The sequence below is a fragment of the Canis aureus genome, chromosome 31, assembly GCF_053574225.1.
Source record: "Canis aureus isolate CA01 chromosome 31, VMU_Caureus_v.1.0, whole genome shotgun sequence".
Taxonomy (NCBI): domain Eukaryota; kingdom Metazoa; phylum Chordata; class Mammalia; order Carnivora; family Canidae; genus Canis; species Canis aureus.
Window position 1 is genome coordinate 23,528,466 of NC_135641.1, and position 22,063 is coordinate 23,550,528.

A 22,063-nucleotide genomic window follows, 5' to 3' on the forward strand; every position below is an offset into this window, starting at 1 on the left:
TGGCCAAGGCAATGTCAGGTGTGAGGGTTCAGAGGTTTGCTGGGGAGGCAACTGTGCAATGCTCCCCCAAATTCTTATGCACTGCTGGCTTTGGCAGTACAGGTGCATGTGTGTATGTGTGTGTGTGAGTGTGTGCGTACGCATGAGCACATGTGGTCAGGGGCTCCACGTTGGCTGCAGGCAGAGAAAGGAGACAGAGTGCTGTCCACAACTGCTGGAGTGAAATGGTCAATGGGCAGGCCTGGGTCCCTGCAGCATGGCACCGCCATGTGGATTCCAGAAACCCCTTTGGACATTTGCTCCCTAGGCTCTGAGACTCTGTAAGGAAGGAGATCTTGTTGAACAAACTTGCAAGAGGCTGGAAGTAAAGTCCAAAACTCCACCTGTGCATTCTAAGAGATCTGATCTCCACAGTCTGATGTGGAGACACATCCTTTTTGAGGCTGATACCTGGTTGAGGGGACAAGACATGACACAGAGTTTGCTTTGGCAGGCAGGATGGGCAGCTTCAGGTGTCCTGGGGGGGACGTGGACCTTTGTTGTGGTGACAGCGGCAGATGCAGGCCTCTGGCCCCGGTAGTGGGGCTGCTGTAAGGGGTGTGCCTTCTGCTGATGCCTTGAGGAACAAGGGCTCTGGTGTCTAATTCTGCTCCTACTCTGTGCCCTTGGCCCCAGATGACACCCAGGTGGAAAAGTTACTGGTCTGGCTTGCTGCTCACAGCTGCCTGGCCACACAGGCAGTGGACTGGTCTGCTTCTTTTCCAGCAGCTCTCACTCCCCGGGATCCGGGGCTGCCCTCCCTCTGGACGGCCTGGAGATTCACTGGAGCCACCGTTAGAGCACTGAATGGGGGCTCTGTGCCCCCCAGTCTTGCTCCCTGAGCTCTGCTCACGCCCTCTGCCAGGATGTCCACTGCTCCCTGGCTGCAGCTTGAGCAAAAACACACTGAAAAGAAAGAGGGCCACCCTGCGCGCCAACCCACCGTCATCCGGCACCACACGCAGTGCCGCGCGGTGACGCTCTGGTAGCACTTGATACTTTTGTGGCACCGGTCACACTTGACGGAAGAGTTCCCTTCTACCCACGCGTGCTGCATCACCTGCAGGAGGGAAGGGAAGGATGCCAGGGAAGGCTGCAGAGCCACAGCCCAGGGCCCAGGGCCCTGGGAGGAGAAAGGTCTGGGAGGAGCACAGGGTTGGGGGGGTGCAGAGGGGCCGCTTTCTGTTCAGAGGATGTACTTAGTGGGCACGGGGCTGCTTTGCTGAATTGCACTGACTTGGTCCCTCCCTGCCTAACCACCATCACGCTAATCAAAGTAGACGAAAAGCCACTAGGCCTGCACTTTGAATAGCTCATTCACCCTGGCAAGCAAGCCTCTGAACAGCATCTTGTCTGGCAGTCCATCTGTCTGTCTTGCAGAACTCCTTGCAGAGTGATGTGCTTGTGTGCGCCCTCTTCTGGAAGGCAGCGCGATGCAGGGAAGCACTAGAGGGCTTGGGACCCGGACAGAGCTGGTTGGAGTCACTGATCTTCCACTTTGCAGCAGGGTGACCTTGCCAGTTCCTGGACCTCTCTAAGTCTCAGGTCCCTCATCTGTAGAAATTGGCATGATAAGCCCCACCTCTGGGTTTTCGGGGAGGATTAAAAAAGATAGTGCCCTTTGAAGAGCCTCTCTGGCACAGTTCTAGCCCTTGAGAGGTGTCCACTGAGAGGTAACTCCCTTTCCCCTCCCGTCTTCTATAGACCAGTGGCTCTCAGCCTGTTAGAACCACCTGGGAACTTCTAGAAGTCTTAATGCCCAGCCCTCACTCCAGACCAGATGAACCAGTCTCTGGAGACAGGATTCATCATTAGTTTATTTTAAAGCACTCTGTATGATTATGATTATAATGTGCAGCTAAAGTTGAGAAGCATTCTAGAAGGAAAACAGAACAAAAATCCAAAGAAATTAGTGTGGTTCAGCAGCCAGTGGCTTGCATATCTGTTTCCTGGAGGGCTGGCTGTACCTGCTCCTAACCCGGAAATGCCACCAGGACAACCCAGGAGTTTGAGAAGCAGGTGGGAAAATCAGTGTGTGTGTGTGTGTGTATGTGTGTGTGTGTAAGTGGAGCCAAACTGCCCCATGACACCAAATTCTGGGAGCCTAAGCCCTCAGTTAGGTCCATCTAGGATTTCTACAGAACTTCTCAAAATTTTCTAGCAGGGCACTCCAAACAACAGAATAAAGAGAATATGGACTCCACAGGAATGTGAGGACATAGCCTGAAGTGCCTACTCCAAACACAATATTAAAAACACATCAGATATTTGCATGATACCATCCTTATCTGTATTAAATAAAAGTTTTTAAATTACTTATCAATTAAGTTACTATGCCCTCCCCACTAAAGTTTTTTTTGGTAAAACTGTTGCTCTAGAAGATGTGTCATGTTTATTTTGCAGCTTCTCACCTTCTGCTGCACATCCCCGCTGGTATAAAATACCCCGTTTGGTGATCAACCTGTCATCTATACGGTTGTACTGAATTTGCTCTGAGATTCTGGTTATCTCCATTTTGCAGAGATAAAAATGAAGCTTCAGAGAGGTTAAGTGACCAGCCCTAGGTTCCAAGGCTGGTAAGTGGCCAAGTAGGGACTCATGTCCAGGTCTTCTGACTCCAAGTCCATGGCTGTGTCCCACCACCACGTTGCCTTCTCCATCCTCTTCTGATCCCAGAAGAGGATGGTGAAGGACCTGGGTTGCCCCTGGAGATTCAGAAGGTTGTGAATGTGCCCTACTGGCCCGTCAGTGGCCTTCCTCTGTTGTGTGTGTGCAAGTGGCCAGAGTGTAGGTTTAGGGCCTGAGCCCAGGAGGTACACGGTGCATCCTGGTGAAAGGTATGGACATGAAAAGAGGTGTGTATGGGCGTGCTGCAGGAGTAGACAAGGGACCATGCGGTGTCTCATGGGGCATGCATGTGTGTTGTGGAGGTGCCCTTCTTTCTCAGGAGTCCTTTTGTGGAGAGCTGGATGCTACTTCCTGCTGCTAATCATCTCCTGACTCAGGTTGAATGGACTCTTCCCTCTGCAGGATCTAAGAGTGTCCTTTCCCTGCTAAATGTAAGGAGAGTCTACTTCCAGACTCTATAAATGGCATCACCCAATGGCTAAGTTCAAAACCAGGGAGCCATTCCTGACCTGTTCCTCGCTCTCATCCCCTATGTCCCCATCGCCAAGTACTGGTGGTGCTACCTCTAAATTATGTCTCAAACTCTCCCTTCATCTCCTCTACCTCAGCCAGAATGACAATCAAAATATGCGACAACCAGCAGGCCAGGGGACCCTCAGTAGAGACAGCCACCATGGTGCTATAGTGTGAACATTAGTGTATTGAGTGTAGCAAGTGCAGACCCCACCCCAGGCCGGCCCTCAACAAGGCACTGTCTCTTGCCTAAACTGTTGGAGGAGCTCTGTGGCCCCCTCTGATCATTCTCCTGCCCCATGGTCAGAGGAGTTAACCTGATTCACAAACCCAGTCATCACATCATGTGCTTAAAGCTCTTCAGAGGCCTCTTTGCTACGTAGGGGGTCCCCTTCTGACTCCAGAGCTGGCCTCATGACAACTTCCCCAGGCTGGACCTAGCACTTTCAGAGAACATCACCTGTCACTTCCCTCTAAGCATCTTCTGTCCCAGTCACACCAACCTAAGTACAGATCCTCGAATACACCATGTCTCTGCCTTGCGCTCAAGGCTGCTTCTGCCTGGGGTGCCCTGGCCTCCTTGATGCCTTGTGAAGTCCTCCTGATTTGGATTCAAGACACAACTCAAATGCCACTTCCTATGTGGAACCTTCCCTGGCCTCCTCCTTGGTGCCTCCACTCTGTCCCACATAGCCCTCTTGTCATCATACATCTCACTTTGTATGTAGTATTGCTTTGTCTGTCTCTCTCCCAAGAGACTGCACAGTTCTGGAACAGGCTGGGGACCATCTTGTAACGTGCATACCCCCTAACACAGTGCTTGGCACACAGTGGGCACCAGGGTGATGCTGATGGATTGATGGATGAACGGGATGATTTAAAGGGGGTCCTTGAGGCAGAGAAGGGACTGGATAAAACTTTCTGCCCAGGAATCTGTGGTGATGGACATGTTGCCTGGGATGCTGCATGCAGTAGACCATGGCAAGAGGTAGCACTAACCTCACCGCCCCTTTTGGTTTTTGAGCATGTTTTGACACATCCAGGAATGTTTTTGGATACACAGCGTTCATGGACAGTATATTTGCAGTCTGGAAAAACAAAAAAAAAAGGAAAGTGCTTTTAAGTCGCCTCCCAGGTTGGTCCAGCCATCCGCCCACCTCCACTCCAGCTGAGTCCCATGCCTCCCTCTGAGAGGCCAGTCAGAGGCAAGGGACATACGGAGCTGGCTTTCCTAGTGGAAATTTAAAATAGTCAACAGTTGCTCAGTGAGAAGACAGTCCTCGCTTCTCTCCCAGACATGGTTTTATACCTTCTCCCCCACCACACTGCTTTCCACCGAGGAGCACAAGTGCAGGAAGAAAACATCCCCAGAAAAGCATTTTCTGCTCAAAGGAAACATGAGGAGTCCTCCTCTTATATGCCCATGCCATGCAGAAAAGAGGAGGAGGAAACAGAACGACTGGGGGTGTTGCTCACTTGGGAGGCAGGCAGGCCTGGGCCTGAACTCTGGCTCTGCCATAACCTTGGGTAGCTTTCCTCACTTCTCTGAAATTCAGGGTCTTCTATAAAATTCCAGATAAACTTGCCTCTCTTTCTGTTTGCAAGGCTTTCACAGCATTAGATGAGATCATCTGTAGACAGCACTCACTGTGTCTCTGTGTCCAAACAGCTATTCCACACGTGATCATTGTGGCTGTTACCACTTCTTGCTACCATGCGAACAGCAGAGGCCCACAGGCCTGGAACCCACTAGGAATGAGACTGGGCTGTTCTCTAAGAAGAGTGTGGGAGCTGGAGGTGACTGGGTGCTAGAAGGACTGGTGGCCCCTGCACTAGCCCACTGATGCTGGCTCTTGGCATACTGGGGGTCCAGCTCTGCCAAGGTGACTTTTGTGGCCAGGTCACGTGCTGCCTAGCTCATGTGAGCATGCTCAGATGAAATGGTTCTGCAGCCTGAACCTCACCCAAGGGCTCTCCTATAGTAGTAGTTTGCTGGGGCTCCAGTGAGTCCAGGCGGAGTGTCTGCTGCCTATATGGTAAGGTGGCTGGCAGGACTCTGCATCGCAGGCCCTGGGCGCTATAAAGCCTTTGTGCTGTAGTCTCTCCCCCTCTCTCCTCCTCCCATCTCCACTCTCCTTCCAACATCACCCCTTCTCCTTCCTTCCCCTCCATCTTTCTCCCGTGGTCCTCCTTTCTCTGTTCTCCTTCCCTCCTTTCTCACCTGTTTTTTTTTTTCCTCCTTTCCTGTCTGACTTTACTAAATGGATTACAAAGAGAAACAAATGGAGGGTTTTAAATTCCATTGTGCTTACACAATAGTTTTATATTGTTTATTAATAACCAACCCCTGGCTTCAGCAAAATAAACATTTGCTAGCAAGACCCAATTAAAATTAGCATGAGATGTTTTATTTATTTTAATTTTAATTTTTTTAAAGATTTTATTTATTTATTCATGAGAGACACACAGAAAGAGAGGCAGAGACACAGGCAGAGGGAGAAGCAGGCCCCATGCAGGGAGCCCGATGTGGGACTCGATCTCGGGACTCCAGGATCACGCCATGGGCTGAAGGCAGGTGCTAAACTGCTGAGCCACCCAGGGATCCCCATCATGAGATGTTTTAAAATCATGTGTGACCATTAACAATTTGTTTCTAGGGCTCTAGGGCCCATGGCAGGATTCCGACAACAGGACAGTGTCCATTTGACTGGGGCAAAACAAAAGTAGGACAGAGAGCTCTTGCTTTATTCCCTGCTGTTGGTCCCTCAAACTAGGAAGCAGAAACACCCAACCTCTCCCTCCATATGTGCAGAGCAAGGCGGTTCCTGGGGAAGGGGAGTGAAGGGAGTTTACTCACAAACGCAGCACAGGCCTTGCTTCCGAACACCCATCAGCATAACGTGGCAGAAGTTGCAGTAGGTAGGCTTCTTGAAATGCTTCATGGTCCAGGCGTGCCTCCCATCCCCCTTGGAGCCCTGCAGGGATAAGGGCAATGAGCTGCTGAACGGTAGCCCCCTGCTAGCAGAAGCCAGGGAGCGTCTCCCACAGGTCTCCTCCTTCTTTCGGAAAAGACCTCTCATATACAGAAAACAAAATACTCATTTATTTAACTGTTTTAGGGGTTCCTTTAAAAAAAAAAAAGCACAAATCGAAACAAAGTCCTTTGTTTCTAAAATTAGCAAATATTAAAAACTCAGATATTCCTGAGTGGGAATGTATATACAGGGGATAAAATAAGACCTCTCCTATATGGCTGGCAGAAGGTAAGTCACAAACTTTTAATCTATCTTCTACTATATATCCACCCATCCATCCATCCACCCATCCATCCATCCATCCATCCATCCATCCATCCATTGTCATCATTTTTAACTACTTGTAACTTTTGACTTAAAAATTCCCCTTCTTGGATTCTGTCCTAAAGAAATACATTTTTTACAGATTTATTTATTTATTTGTGAAAGAGAGAACATGAGCAGAGGGAGGGGAAGAGGAAGAAGAAGAGAGAGAATCTTTCAGCAGATTCATCCCTGAGCACGGAGTCTGATGTGGGGTTTGATCCCAGAATGCTGAGATCATGACCTGAGCTGAAATCAAAAGCCGGCTGCTTAACCGACTGAGCCACCCAGGCACCTCCCCCCCCACACACAAAGAAATAATATTTGAAAGTAAGATGAACATTTTGGTGCTCTGCCAGATGTTTAAATACACCATTGTTTAAAATAGTGAAAAACTGGAAATATCCTGAAGATCTCAAAGTTATCCAAAGGTTAGTTGTGGTACATCCATATGATTTATTTTTAAGTGACCATCAAAAAGATATTAGTAAGAATATCTATTGGCGTGGGAATGTGCTCACGGTACAATGCTAAGTGAAAGCAGTAGATTGCAAATCTGATGATATATTATAGCTTCACTTTTATATAATAAGATCTTGGATGGGAAGAAATGTCACTAAATATTAACAGGGGTTAGCAGCCCTACAGATTTACTTTAATTTCGAATTTCTCCCATCTTTGGTGTTTTCCAAATTTTCTACAGTGAGCATGTGCTGGTTTTATAAGCAAGAAAAAGCAACTTAGCAAAAGCAATGTACTTCCCTCAACTTTCTGTGCACAGATAAAATGGCAAAGAGACAAAGACAGAGAGAGGGTTAAACTACTTCCTCCAGACTTGGCCCGGAAGCCAATTCATCCTATCCAACTAGATGAGCCAAGCCTCACACAATCACACACCTTCCCTGGAATACCAGAACTTCCCACTTCTAGCTCTGGGAGTGCAGTGTCACTAGAGGCTGTGGCTGTAGGAACATGCCTCCATGTATGCTGTCCCTAAACTTTTCTAATGGCTTCCATCAAAAGACTAACACCCTTGGGCTGGTCTTACGGTCAATAAGAACTGTGGCAATAAGGTAAGGAGGATTGACAGGTACATAGGGTCCAGCGTGCCGAACTCCCACCCAGTTCCTACTTCTGGGCACCTCTGGCTTGGGCTGCCCACAGCAGCCAGCTCCATTCCTGTGCCCAGATTGTGCTCCTTATGGTCTTTGGAGAAGCCCATCTGTTTTTCCAAATGCTGGTCTCCTCCCTGGGGAAGGCTAAGCATTTGTCTTCTCACCACCTCAAAACCCTACTTCTTTCAAGATCTGAGTTTTACAGAATTAAAATCCTTTTATTTAATGGTTTCCACTTTAGCAAACAGATTTACTAGTTGATTAAATGATTCATGAAAATATTGATTCATCTCTTCATTTGATAAACATCTAACTCAGAGGATTTTTGTAAGAATTAAATGAAATAATGTAAGTAAAGCTTCTAATCTTGGTGCTTACTACATTGTGAATTACAGCTTTTATTAAATTTCTCTCCATGTTAGACACTAGGGAAGGCAAAATAAGCAGAGTGTTTCCTTATGTGTAAGGAGGTAGGTATTCACCCACGCCAGAAATGAAGAAGAGGGGTCCTGGAGAAGTTGTATAAATAGTCCAACACTATAAAATAACTAGCGACTGATTTTAATAACTGGGAGTCTTGCTGGCTTGAGCCCATGTTCCTTACATCCTTCTCCCCTACCTATACAATCAATCTAGGGTTTTCTTTTATGGACAGGAGTGAAATTGCACATTCTTCAGCACTGCTTCTTCATATAGCCCGAAGGACTGTCATTTTATCTGAAAATCCCTTTATTAACTAAATCAGCTGACTTTCCTTTTCTCAGGTACTATTTTTATGGACACAGGGTTAGTTAGAAGCAGAAAGACCCAGATGAAGGCTAAAGTAATATTTCTGCTTGGGTTATAGCGCCATCATGTGGCCCTTTCATTTCTGCACATCGGAGGCTACAGGGTGAGGGCGGCACCTCTCCTGTGCCAGCCAGGGTCTATGTGCTGTCACAATTTCCCCAGGAGACAGACTGCTTCTCCTATGCAACTGTGCCATTCAGAGATCTCAGACTTTTTAGTGGCCACGTGTGGGTTTTGAAAAAGCCAAAGGAACCATGTGATTTTTAAGACACTGAGGGATGCTTTCTTCAGAATCTTGACTATAAAATGTAAAAACTACAATTTAGTGCATATTTAAAAATAAATGCATAAAGCTTTATTAATAAAAACTACATTCACATTTGCTTTTGCTTGCCACTTTACTGGTGTAAATTATGGTCTTCTGCAAGGCTGGTCTGGCATCTGGTTGGGGGGCTTTGGGGTTAATGCTCCTTTGGGGATAATGCTCTCTCTCCCTCTTCCAGCCATATGATAGTGGATCCCCTCCATGCAAAGAATTGCATGACACCTTGGACTTAGCAAGTCCAAAACAGAACAGAAAATAGAAATTGCTTCCTCGTGATTAAAATGTCTCATCTCCATTCCCATGTTTTAGAGAAAAAAACAGATATGCTGGAACTTCCACTTTGATTCAAGTATCGGAGCAGAAAATATGCCCTCCTTATCTGACCACCCCAAGTCCTAGCTCCTGTGGGTTCTTACACTTGATAGGTTCTTGATAAGGAATCACTGAATAAAGGGTGTGCTCTTCCGGAATATGGAGATCGGCCTCTGGTACTAACTAGGTGTGTGTCCTAAGGCAAGTCTTTATCTTTGTGGCCCTCAGTTTGTAAAATGAAGAGGCTAGAGCATGAATCACCAAGATCTTTTCCAGCTCCGACTTCATGGGTCTTAAGGAATAAGAAGCAGAAGTTGTATAGCTAGCTCCTGGCTCCCGGATTTCTACTTAGCACTTGGGAAGAACTGGACATGCTAAGATGATTGCAGGATTCTTCGTTCTTGAGTGTTGGGAATGGAGGCTCAGCTTATGAATTGCAGTTCTGAATTATGCAACTGTCAGACAGAGACATTATGGGTAATGATAGCCAGCTAGAGGCTAGCCCAGCTGAACTTCCTCTCTACCGCATTTCAGCAATCTCAAAGAGGTGGTTAACACAACCTGTGCAACAGTCCTGGTATGTGCTTAATGTCACCATTTGTACTTCTAGTTCTTATCTTTCCTACCTCATATATGGAAGTTATTTCCCTTGTAAGATAAGCGGACTAGGTCAGATGTAGGCATATATTACCACTGATTTCACCTTAAGCCTCCTACATACCCCCTACTCTGACAAACCTGGGAGGTTTTTCTAATACACTCTGAACTTTCTTTCATGTAGGTCTTTGACCAAGCTTTTCTCCCAGCCATAAACTCTTTTTTTTATCATCTTCCATCGGCCAGATCATACCCATCCTTGAGAACCAGATCGAACATCCTCTAAGGGCTTTCTACCTGAACTTTACACTCAAGAAGGAGATATCAGACTCCCACATGTACTTCCGGCCAGGTCAAAGGACCTCCAAAGCTTCTTCCCTCTTTCTCACTCCTCAGTGTGGGAGGTTTTAGAAAGCTTGGGATCTTTGGAGTCCAGTGCAAATAAATTCTGGCTCCTCCTTTACCCTTTAGGCCCAGAATCTCAGCTTTCCATCTGTATACATTGGGGGGAAAATATCTATCTAATCTGGTTATTTTGATGGTTAAATAAGACAGCGTCACTGAACGCCCTCTACCTTGTGATAGATCAGTATCTCCCCTTCCTTCCTTCATCAACACTCTTAGCATACTTTAACCTAATTTGTTGAAAAGATGAAATTCTCCCTTGACTTTTTTCTCCCCCTGCCTGGTTGAATCTAAGCTTCTGATAGGGGAGTATTGTATTTGTGTCCCCTTGCAGTGCTCAGAACAGTAGCTTTATTTAATTTAGTAAACGTCCTCTGTCAAATGAATGACTATATGCCAGGCACCAACAGTAGAAAGAGAAGACTTTGGGGCTGGTTTAGAGCACATGGTGTGTCCACGGGGAAGTTGAGGTAGGAGCCAGGGCCATATATAGACATAACTTCCTTAAGTTATCTAAGCTTCTAAGTGGAACCTGATGCTTCTGAAAGGCAAGAACTCTTTGAGCTCAGGCTTGCTGACTTACAGAGTCATCCATGCCCAGCAGGACCAGCAGTGGGATGGTGGTCATCCCTCCATGGACCCATTCCTCTAGCGACACAAAGCCGTCCCGGTCATAGTCCATCCCTTGTAACATCTCCTTCAGTATCTGCAGAACCCAAAGAGCAACAATTGTACACTTTTATCTTGTGCTTCCCTGCCTCCCTCTGTCCCCTTCTTTCTCTTTTGCTCTGTGTGATCTGGTCTGTGTTTTACCTCTTTTGTCCTCTGATTCCCAGTGAGCAGAGCAGTGAGGGAGCAAATTGGGTTGAGGAGGCCAGGGTTCCATGCCCTGCCCTGTGTGGCCTTCAGCCAGCCACCTCTACTCTCTGGGTTCTGCTTTTCTCATCTACAAGATGAAAATAACATTGCTACGTGTGTAGCAATGTAGTGACAGTAAGAGAAAATGTGATAGGGGATAAATTCTAATACCTGACTCACAGGAGTCCCCAAATGTAATTATTATTAATAATATTATCTGGTGATTGAGAAAATCTTTAAAATTTATTCTAGCTCAAAATTCCCTGAACTCCTGTTATGAAAACTTGGTTCTAGTGGAAAGGTTAGGGAGTATTATTAGGTATTATAATATGAATTATGTCTTTCATTTTTAATATCAGAGAAGTGGGGAGTATAAGACCCCAGAGAAGCTGCCTAGAAGGAGGTGAGTTTGGGAAAGCATACACAGTAAACATTTGTATCCTGAGTGTCCTATTTTCATCTTGAAAGCTTATTGGACATCTCCTCTTACTTCTGGAAACTTACAGGCCTTAGTTCCGTGGGATCCCATTCCAGATACTGGGCGATATGAAGCATCTGGTTGACAATACGATCCATCTCCTAGAAAACATCAAGAGGAGAGAACCATTGAAGATGTGTTTTCAAGAGCAAGACTCAAAATCAAACCCCATGGGAAGATGGGCAGGGCAGAGCGTGAGGAGCAGCAGTGTAACGTACTGGTGTTTCCTAAGGAGCTCACCGTTTGTTTCTGCTCGTTATTTCAGCCTTGACCACAAAGCTCTGTGCAGAGGAGATGCTCACAAGAAGCACAGAACATGGATAAACCAGAGGTATGAAGAAAACTCACTGTACACTGACCTCTTCTTGGATCCCCCTGGACTCACCTTCCTTCCTCAATTCTGCACTTGGACTCAGCATTGAAGGCACCCCTGTTTTCTCCTTTGTGGATTCTTGTCTCCTAAACACTTATAAACCAAGGTAGTTCACTCCTCCCTCTTTTATCTCTCCTCATTCCTGCAGCTTTAGCAACATGAGATCCATCTATATTCCTCAGGAGTCAGTGTGTGTGGGAGGGGGCGAGGGGTAAGGCCATTGGCACTATGACTCAGATTCCTTTGGGTATCTCTCTTCCCTTTGCATCTTCTCCAGCCATGAGTCCAGGACTCTGTGGACAGGAAATTGATAAGGGCTACCTTTGCCTGGTGAGTGAGACTTCTGTTTGGTACTGAGGTCAGGCTTTATTTAAAACCTCACAGAATTGTGGGATGCTGGGGTGGCTCAGTGGTTGAGCATCTGCCTTTGGCTCAAGTCATGATCCTGGGGTCCTGGGATCAAGTCCTGCATTGGGCTCCCTGCAGGTAGTCTGCTTTTCCCTCTGCTCCTGTCTCTGCCTCTCTCTGTGTGTCTCCCATGAAAAAATAAATAATATCTTTAAAAAAAAACCCTCACAGAATCGTTGGATTGCTAATGAATCCATGCACCAAGAGTCACATGGAAACACACTGGACTGAGAGGCATTTGTATCTCTGGGGCACCATCGAGGATGTTCATAGTGAGATTGATCAGGGGAGACACGCTGGTGAACTGAAGCAAAGTTCTAGAGTGTTACCTCCACCAGGTAGATTGCTGGATCAAAATAAGCCAGCTAAAACCCAGCAGGGATTTAAAAAATTGTATTTTATTTGAAATTTTTAAAAATGCATTGCCAAACCGCAGATGAGGGAGTAAATACAGGTAACGTAGCGGGCAGAACAGTGGGGACGGGGCACAGCAGAATGTGCAACAAAAAAGAGCTTGTGCATCTAGGCGGGTCCAAGATTCATTGAGTAAAGCAACGTGATTCAGGAAGTGAGAATCAGACTCGGTCTTGGTCTGTGCGAATGGGTGGGCATTTTCAGGAAGCAGAGAAGGCAGATTTAGGAGGAACTTGTTCTCTGGATGTCTACCCTGGTCAGGCCATGTGTGGATATGTATAGAGTCATGGAGGAGTGGGTTCAGTTCTGTGCCATATTTTAAGAATGGCATTGACAAACCAGAGCTCGGTCAGAGTGGTTATTTAAGCCTACCTTGTGAGAAACAGTGTAGACATTGGGAGAATTTGAGCTTAGAGAAGATCACGGGGATAGATGTGACAAGACCTTCTGAACCTTAAGGCCTATTATATAGGGCCAGTATTCCACTGGTCAGCTGCCCTGGTCCTACACAAGACAGAAGTAAGCCGAGGGATGTAGGGAAGGAGGAGCCGAAGGCTGGCCTATTTTGCTGGCTTTGCTGGGTTGGGGAGGGGGAGGAGAGAACAGAATCCTATTTTGTGTTCAGAATTTCTCTGGCAGACTAGAGGTGCCTTTTGTGCAGGAAGGCAGCTCTCTCCAACAGTCCCCCCAGCAGTGGAATGGCTGTCTTAAGGTAGAGAGCGAACTCTCCATTCCTGTGAGTGTTCACATAGAGCCTGGGCTCCATCTGCCAGAGATCATCCATGGGAAGTTGAATTAGATATTTTTACTGAGGACTCACTTCCATCTACCCATGTTGTCTTCCAAATAGATCTGGAATTTAACCACTTCTTACCATCTGCAATGCTTCTATCCTGGTGCAACTTACCATCATTTCTTGTCTTATTTTCCCAATAGCCTCCTAATTGGTATCCCTGCTGGAGTCCCTAAAGTCTAGTCTCAACACAGCAGCTGGAGTGATCCTTTTAAACCCAAGTCCTGTCATCCTTCCGCTCAAAATCTCCAATGGTTCTCCATTTCTCTAGAGACTCTTCCAATCACTGATATGGCTTGCTATGTTTGGCGAACTCTCTTCGCAACCACCCCAGGTCATTATTTCTCTGATCTCATCTATTACTTGTCACTTTGACCTCTTCATGATTCTGCTCCATCACTCTAGCCTCCTCATTAATCGCCTGACATTGCAGGGCACCTGGGTGGCTCAGTGGTTGAGCATCTACGTTTGGCTCAGGGCGTGATCCTGAGGTCCTGGGATTGAGTCCCACATCAGGCCCCCTGTGGGGAGAGCTCCTCCCTCTGCCTATGTCTCTGCTTCTCTTTGTGTGTCTCTCATGAATAAATAAAAATAAATTCTTTAAAAAAAATTGGTTGACATTGCAAGCACCCTTCAGGACCCTCACATTTGTGGTTCCCTCTGCATGGAAGGTGCTTCCTCTACATGTCCTCATGACTCACTCCCTCACTTCCTTCCAGTCCCTATTCAGATGTCTCCTGAGGGAGACCTTCCTTAGCTCCTCTAGTTAAACCTGCAGCTCCTCCCCCCAGCACTTCCTTTCCCTCCTTTATTTTTCTTCCAGCACGCACCTCTCTCTGACATATCTTGCTATGCTTTATAGGGTGTGTGCTTGCACTAGAATGAAAGCTTCATGAGGGCATGGATTTTTGTCCAGTGGCTTCACTGCTGTAGCCCCAGTGCTCAGAGCAGTGCTCGACATGTGACAGACACTCAATCAACATGTGCTGATCAAATGCTTGAGAGTCAGTCCTCTGGTTATTCCCTGGCATGATGCAATCCAAAGCACTGCAATGTGGCTATATGGATCCCTAAAAGGAGCCCTGGATTTAGAGGACATTGGGATGACTTAGTTGGTCTAGTGGATGTGTTTCCTTCCTTCCCTGTGGGGCTGGTCTGACTCAGTCCCATGCTCCTCAACCTCACAGCCTTTCTGTTAAGGAGTCCCATCTCTGACACTGGGAGTTATGAGCACAGGGCCTGTCTGAGTCTGTTTGCCTTTCCCCCCTTTCTGCCTTCTTCCTTCGCATACCTCCTTTCACTCCATGATCCATGTCCTATCCCCGAGGGAGAGTGGGGGCAAATTTCAGGCTTTCCCAGGCACAATGGGATGGGACCATGTGCTCAGAGCAGAAAGAACCAGACCTGTTGAACAAGTGCCCTGGGTATGAGAGGAAGACTGGGAAGTTAAACTAGGTAAGATAGTTCAGAAGGAGGACTAGGAGTTACTCCCAGGTAAGTAGGAGTTCAGAGGATCTCCCCTTCTAAAATTTTATGATCCAGGGCTTCTAGAATGAAAAGGCCAAGGTAGTGTTCATTCTGCCCCAGGCCGGCCCTCTTGGAAGTAGTAGTGACGGTTTACCAGGATTTCTGCAGCCCATTCTGAGACATTGCTATTTCTATAAAGATGGAACTGGAAGGTTTTAGACTCTTCTGCTACCTGCTCCCCTCTCCCCCAGATTTTTTTGATTTCAGGAAGGACATTTGGAGTAAGAGCTTACCGCTTGGTCCAGAAGACCGTTCTCATCCGAATCATAGAGACGAAACATGACTGCAAGAAACACAGAGGTGAGGCTTGAGGTGTACTCCGGGCACCAAGGAGGGGCTGCGGCTTTGATGCTGCTGGTCTTTAGATCAGTTCTGTCACGGGCCAACTGCAGCCAACTCATCCACCCTCCAAGGTGCAGAGTCTGACTTCTCACACAGAGGGTGGGAAAAGAGGGGAAAACCCAGTTGTCTGGCTTTTAGACCTGTCTAAGCAATTACCCTGTGGCTGATGAGATCCAGGTCATAGCATGATTCCTGGTAGAGCATGCATACCTTGTAGCATCACTGAAACACAGCTCAAAGCAAATACCCAGCTGGTGGTGGGCAGAGACACCAGAATTATAATTGGGACATTGCTTCTATTGCACACAGAAAGGGTGTGGATTTAGGCAGACTCACATCTGGGCCTTGTCCTGCCTTGGTCCTACCTCCAGGGCATCAAACAAGTCATTTAACTTCATTGGACCATGTTTCTTTACTTGCAAGATGGAGATTCCAACGGTTTCTTTCTCCTAAGTTTTTTTTTTTTTTTAATGAAGATTAATATGTAAATGATAGGCCAATTTTTTCCTCTGCCATAATTTTAATTGTTCTATATAAGAGATAAAAACAAGCATAAAATGTATTATAAGATATATATAAAATAAATATATTAAACCTTTAAAATGTTCATAAAACATGCCAAGTAAGATTACATAAATAGTAATTATTTTTGCTGGTCATTTTAATACTTCGAAAGGCTTTAGGAGAAGATTTTGACAATCTTGAGAAGTTTAAATTGATGTGTTCTTTCTCTTAACATCCCCATAGCAAGCAAAGAAGTTCAACTACATTTCATTCACCTCAGGATTTAATGCCAGCCATGATCATTCTAAAAATTGATACTGTGACATCTATATGTTTTTGGCCTCATTAAAGATTTCAGAAAGATTGAGCTTATATGATATAGATTTCTATTTAGGTGTCTTACTCCTTAGTCACACAGTGCTTGGAATGTAGAGAGCACTCAACAAATGTTATTTATTGTTATTTTCTCTCATCAGTGAATATTTTTGTATGGCATTTAATAAGTACAATGCACTATCCTATGTGCTTTACCATTACTACTTATCAAATTCTCAATAAAGGTATGAAGTAGTTACCATTATAGAAGCTATTGTATTTGTTTTTCTAAAATATCAACATGCTACTCAGAAATATCTGCTGTCATGTTCTAGCTGTAGGGAGGTGATCCAGGATAAGGAAGATCTGGGAGAGAAATTTGGGCAAAGGACTAAATTTTCATTTTCAGGACATGGGAACTTAAATTCATCTAAAAGGTAGAGATCCTGTCTGTGACCTCAGAAGTAAGCAGAGTGGGGAGCAGAGCTGAACACATCTTCATTTTCTTCCCATTCTTGAAATCCTTCAACAGACCTTTCTCGATGGGGCCTCCCTTGGCTGACCCTTCCCCCACATACTCACTCAGGACCTTTCAGTGTTGTCCCCACAGGTCACAACAATCCTGCTAGGTGGCCCATGTGTTGTCATATCTTTCTACATGTTTTAATATCCCTGCACCTTGTGTTTGTTCAGTGGTGTGATTGTAGTGGGAGTCGAGATTCTTTCAAAGTAGGATCACAGTCTTCTGATTCTCCATGAGTCTTTAGAATGTCCTGGTCAGAGGCATTCAGCATATGAGGCTGACTTGCCAAACAGATGGCTGAATGACATAAAGGACAGACCTTCCCACTACTGCTGTTCCCAGACCCTGGGTCTGGGCAACTCAACACAGAGCTTTCTTTCTCTTGGTCCTACTATGCATGGACAGTAGAGCTAGAAAGAACTAGAAAGAAAGCATCCTTTTTTTTTTTTTTTTTTTTTTTTTTAGCAGCATGGCCTTGGGCAAGTCATTTACAACTTTCTGTGCTTTCTGACATAAAATGAGAATATTCACCTTGACCTTCTAGGGTTATTGTGAGGTTAAAATGAGATAACTCATTTAAAATGATTAGCAAATAAAAGGTATTCAATAATGAGGGTTATTGTTATTAATGTACTAATGAGAGGTAGGATTTCAGGCTATTATTTCCAAAAAGATATGTGTTTGGTTATTAAAAAAGAAAAGCTTAAGTTGCTTTCAATCATTAAAATTAGAAAAGGATCTGAATTCATCTGCTTTAATTAAAAAAACAAGCAAACAAGATGAAAAACTCTAGATGACAAATGACCAAGTTTCTACAACATAAGAGGCAATGGCAATGTATGGACCATATTTGGATCCTGATTCAAACAAACTATTGGAAATATAGAATTGGGTAAATTATCTGAATATTTGATATATAAAAGGTGAAATTAAATGTCATTTATGTCAAAGGGTTTTAAAATCAAGCTGGGAGGCCATTAAGGAGGTATAGGCTTTATGCTCTTCCTCACTGGGTGGAACTGTGAACTCTGAATTGGACCAAACTGCAAATATTCCAAGGACTTAGCCCGAACACCTGCAACTGGCTACAGAAAAGAGACTTTGTTTAGTGATGGCCTTAGTCACCAATTAGTTTTCTGCTATCAACACCAATCAAAGCTCTCTGTAAAGAACATATACAAGCATTCCCTTTTGTCCTTAAAAACCCTTGACTTTTATTCCTTGGGAAGGGCACTATTTGGGTTGCTGCCCAAATTTGTGTTCCCCTAATTGCTATTCTGAGGCCCTACACAAATGCTTTTGTTCTTATTTTAGCTCTGCCTCTTTTCTCTCTGGATAGGCAATAGTAAGGAATCATTGCCTTTCAATGTGATAATGGTGCTGTGGTTATATTTAAGAAAAAGTCATATTTTAGAGGTACCTACTGAAATATTTACAGGGAAATTATATGATGTCTGGAATTTGCTTCAAAATATTGTAGGGCAGAGGGAATGCATGGGAAGTATAAATAAAACATGATAAGCAGGTAATTACTGAGGGTGGCTTATGGGTATATGGAAGTCCATCGTGCTTCCTACTTTTATCTATGTTGGAAATTTTTTGTAACAAAAATTTTTTTAAAATACAGTTTCTTTTTATTGCCATTACAAGACTCAGCCTGGGAATCACTAATATGAAAAAATCTGCCATATCCTCTCCAGTAATTATGAACAAATACAACGCCTATAACTCATAATCCAGCTGAATGTTGGGAATAATTTGACATTCACTTTTAACATTAACCAAAAGAAACAGAAATCCGCTATATTTGCCACTAAATTAGCACTTCAGACTTACAATTGTTAACACCTCAAAACTACGGGGGACATTTTAAGCTCAGCTAATGAGATAACTTTCATTTTTGTTTTGGCAAGGGTTAACCTTTGCCAGATATTTCCTTGTTAATGTTTAAGTTTTATTGATGAGTCTTATTATTAACTGGAATTTTGACTTTTGCCATGATGTGTGTTTTTTCCCTTAATATCTACTAAGGTCCCAAGTGGAGCCAAAACAATGTTCCTTTTTTAACAAGATCCTATTATCTCCTATTTTAAAAGTCTGCCTGTAGGGTCATGGAGGTAGGAGAGGCCGTCCCCACAGTGAGTCTTCTCCAAGACTACAGGCTGTTTCAGCCGCTGTGGGATTTCCTTTCTGGCACCAGCCATTACTCTCTCTCTGAAGATGTGTTTTTGAAACCAACTTCAGTAATATTATGAAACCAAGCTCAACTCCCTTACTTAACTAGGCCCTTTTCTCTAGAGGTCAAAAAAAAAACTTGGGGTAAGGGTAGGTGAAGAAATAGAAATAAGCTTTAACAAGATAGAGGTTGATCAAGAAAAAGGAATTCCTCAAACTTAAAGAGCTGCTTGGGTATAGAATAGGAGAAGGAAGATAGGTGTTGAATAGCCTCCCTTGAAAAATATGAGACGGAAGGAGATTTCTGGTTGGAGGCTTTTGGGAAGTCCTGCCAGCAAAGGAAGGGGGTCTTGACCCCTTGTAGAGACTTCTCTCCTTTTCAAATCCTGATTCTCAATACCAAGGTCTCAGATGCACTTCCTACTCTCTATACAACTGGTATTATATCCCAGAAAGAAAGAAATGTTCAGATCACTGCTGGAGACAGGACAGAAACACCTTCCCCAAGCAGATGTCACCAATACCCATGATCCCAGATCAATCTCCAGCATGTTTAGGATGAAATCAATTTCTTCTAGGAAAAAGTTGAAGCCCCTTGATAGGGTGAGCACTTACATTCCAGCTTATCCTGCGGTCTCCCAGTCTCCAGTAGGGACAGGTAACACACGACATCCTTCAGGTACACTATTGGGGATTCTGAGCCTGGAGATGGAGCAACAGGGTTTCCTAGGAGGGTTGCAGCCACTTGGTCTTTAGCTGGCACTTGCTTCTCAGTGATCTTTGATTCTGTGATAGGCAAAAGGAAACCATCCAAAGGCACTCAATGTTTAGCAAATATCAAACCCCTTTTGCTGCTCCATCATTTTTTTGATAGAGGAAAGAATTTTATACAAATGTCCTCAAAAGTGTTGGTTACTTAAACATGATCAAATCAGTAGCCCTAAAAATCTAGTTTGTAGAGTTCATACTCTGAATGGACCCCAACCTGACCCTTTTAGAATCTATATCCTTGTAAGAAATTTACCTATACCCAGTGAATTTTCAGAAAATATTAATAATAATTTTTAATAATATCAATAGCCAACAGGTAAATGCCGTTTAGCCTAATTGTTGGGGAACACACTCAGTTTGTAGCGTTTTGGCTAGGATTCCAAATCCAGACTATTGGTCATTCACCAATATACTCTCTCGCAATTTTCTTTTCAAATACATTTAAAGATAAATAAAAAGATGAATATTCAAAAGAGAAAACTGGAATCAACAATCAATGAGTTTACAGAAATTAGGAAGAATTTTGACTAGCTGCAAGCTTAATCATTTGGATTAAGAAAATGCAGAAGGTGGTTGATCATACCACAGGAACAGAGGAAGTTTTCCCTCTGGAGATTTCTTTCTCTTAGGTAGGAAAATACTGTCTCTCTTCTACTCTTTGTCCTCTATTTCAGAAACATGAGGTTATTATTAATTAGAAAACTGGGCACCTATATTTTACTGTGGAATTATATTTTCTTGAGGCACTTTAAGGGTTATCTCTCTTCTCCCAGTCTCTCTAGACCCATGCCCAACAGAAATGATCTCTTAATATCCAGTAAGAGAGTGCAACTCACAGAAAACACAGGGAAAAGTAAGAGGAAGACTGGCAGCGGCAAATCCACTTAGGTGTTGAACCACTAAGTAATGGAGTACTGAAGGCATAAGCAGAGGAAGAGACAACCCCAACAGTAATGCCTGCTGGGGAAGGCCATGCTACCAGTACACTTTTTGTTCAGAGAGCCAAAGTGCCAGGCAAAGGCAAACAGTTCACATCAGGCTAGTAGAGCTGTGCTACATGAAAGCCTACTGGGTCCTAGGAGTTGGGTTGTGATCTGAGAAGGGAGTTAACCATGATCCAGATGGACAGTGAGTGAGACCACTGTCTCACTGACACACTCTGTATGTTGCAAGGGGCCCTGTGAAGAGATGACAGAGCTTATGAAACAGAGCTGCAAAGAAGGAAAGGAAGCTCCATCCTGAAGTCTCCAAAAACCAGATCTTTGGAAACAATTTCCTACTGGACAAGATCCTCAGGAGGTTTCAGGAAGCTATAACCTCTATTAAGTAGGGGCAGAAAGCCTCAGGGGTGAGCAAGTTGAGATAAAAATACAATAGGATGAGATAAAAATAAGGATAAGGATATAGGGAAATTGCAACAAAATTACATATGGAACAGAAGTAGTAAAATCATTACTGGAGGGAAAGTTAGGAGAAAAACATAATAGTATATAAGACAAATGTGAGAAATCCTTTGTTGGATAGCCCATTATACTTCAAGTTACTGTTATACCCTCAGATTATCCATCCATGGAAACTTTATTACAATGAATTCTATTTTGACAAAATTGGAATAATGTCCCATATTTATCCTTCTATTGAAACAACTAAAAAACTGGACAAAAGATATGAGAATAATGGTTCATAGGTCCCTGAATGTGGTAGCACCAACGGTGATCCCAAGAGATAAAAAATGAGATGATCCCTGAAATTGCCACATCATACCATCCAGAAAGAGTTTCTAGGCTATAGCACAGGGAAGCACAACCTAGGAAGATCCTAGAAGTCTCTCTGAGTTGAGGAAGCAGAGTTTAGGGTCTGGGGGAGTCCAAGGTGGCTAGAGTTCACAGAGCACAGCACCAAACAAGAGGAAGCTGCTCAGAGAGAATTTCAGAGATTAGAGGGTCCCCTGTATCAGTGGAGAGTTTCCCTCCATTATTCAGCTGAGTAACAATTAGCACAGATGTGTGAGACCACCTGAGGCTGGGGAAAGAATCAGTATTGGAGGGAACAATCCATGGAATGCAGGAATAGTATCTATTCTCACCAACCAAGGTAGAAAACTCTCATAACTCATGAGGCATTAGATAGAGTACTTAGAAGAGTTTTGCTTTGGTAGTTGAGTGAAATTAATAAATGCTTATCTGGTCCTGCCTAACAAAGCTTTAAAAGCTTGACCCAAAAAAGGTCAAACTATTTCCAAGTAACCTAACTGGGCCCCAAAGCAAAGGTCAAGAATTTTTATAAGAATACAAGAATATCCAATACCCAATGATGTAAAATTTTCAAAGTCTGGCATTTAATAAAAAACTGAAAAGTAAGCAAAGAAGCAAGAAAATATGAACAATAATAATGAGAAAAAGCAATTGACATGGAGCCAGAAATGACACAGATGATATAATAGGTAAAAACTTTAAGATAATGATTACAAGTGTATTCCATATATCCAAGGAGCTAGAAGAAAAGACTGCACATGTTAAGT

At 44.2% G+C, this 22,063-nt stretch overlaps 1 protein-coding gene across 7 annotated transcripts in view; it reads right to left on the reverse strand.

The window, feature by feature from the left end:
* The window catches only part of DGKG (diacylglycerol kinase gamma), a 205,345-nt gene that overhangs the window by 119,670 nt on the left and 63,612 nt on the right, over positions 1 to 22,063 (reverse strand). For 6 of the 7 annotated variants that reach the window (XR_013369441.1, XR_013369440.1, XR_013369438.1 and 3 more), the window contains 7 exons: positions 19,387 to 19,557; positions 15,146 to 15,195; positions 11,424 to 11,498; positions 10,645 to 10,767; positions 6,038 to 6,155; positions 4,180 to 4,268; positions 983 to 1,099 (listed from right to left, as the gene is read on the reverse strand). Coding sequence is in view for 1 of the 7 variants with exons in the window: in XM_077879993.1 (XP_077736119.1) it covers positions 983 to 1,099; positions 4,180 to 4,268; positions 6,038 to 6,155; positions 10,645 to 10,767; positions 11,424 to 11,498; positions 15,146 to 15,195; positions 19,387 to 19,557 (743 nt within the window). In the remaining 6 variants the exon portion in view is untranslated. The remainder of the gene's footprint in view (positions 1 to 982; positions 1,100 to 4,179; positions 4,269 to 6,037; positions 6,156 to 10,644; positions 10,768 to 11,423; positions 11,499 to 15,145; positions 15,196 to 19,386; positions 19,558 to 22,063) is intronic. The other variant, XR_013369442.1, reaches the window with a different exon arrangement.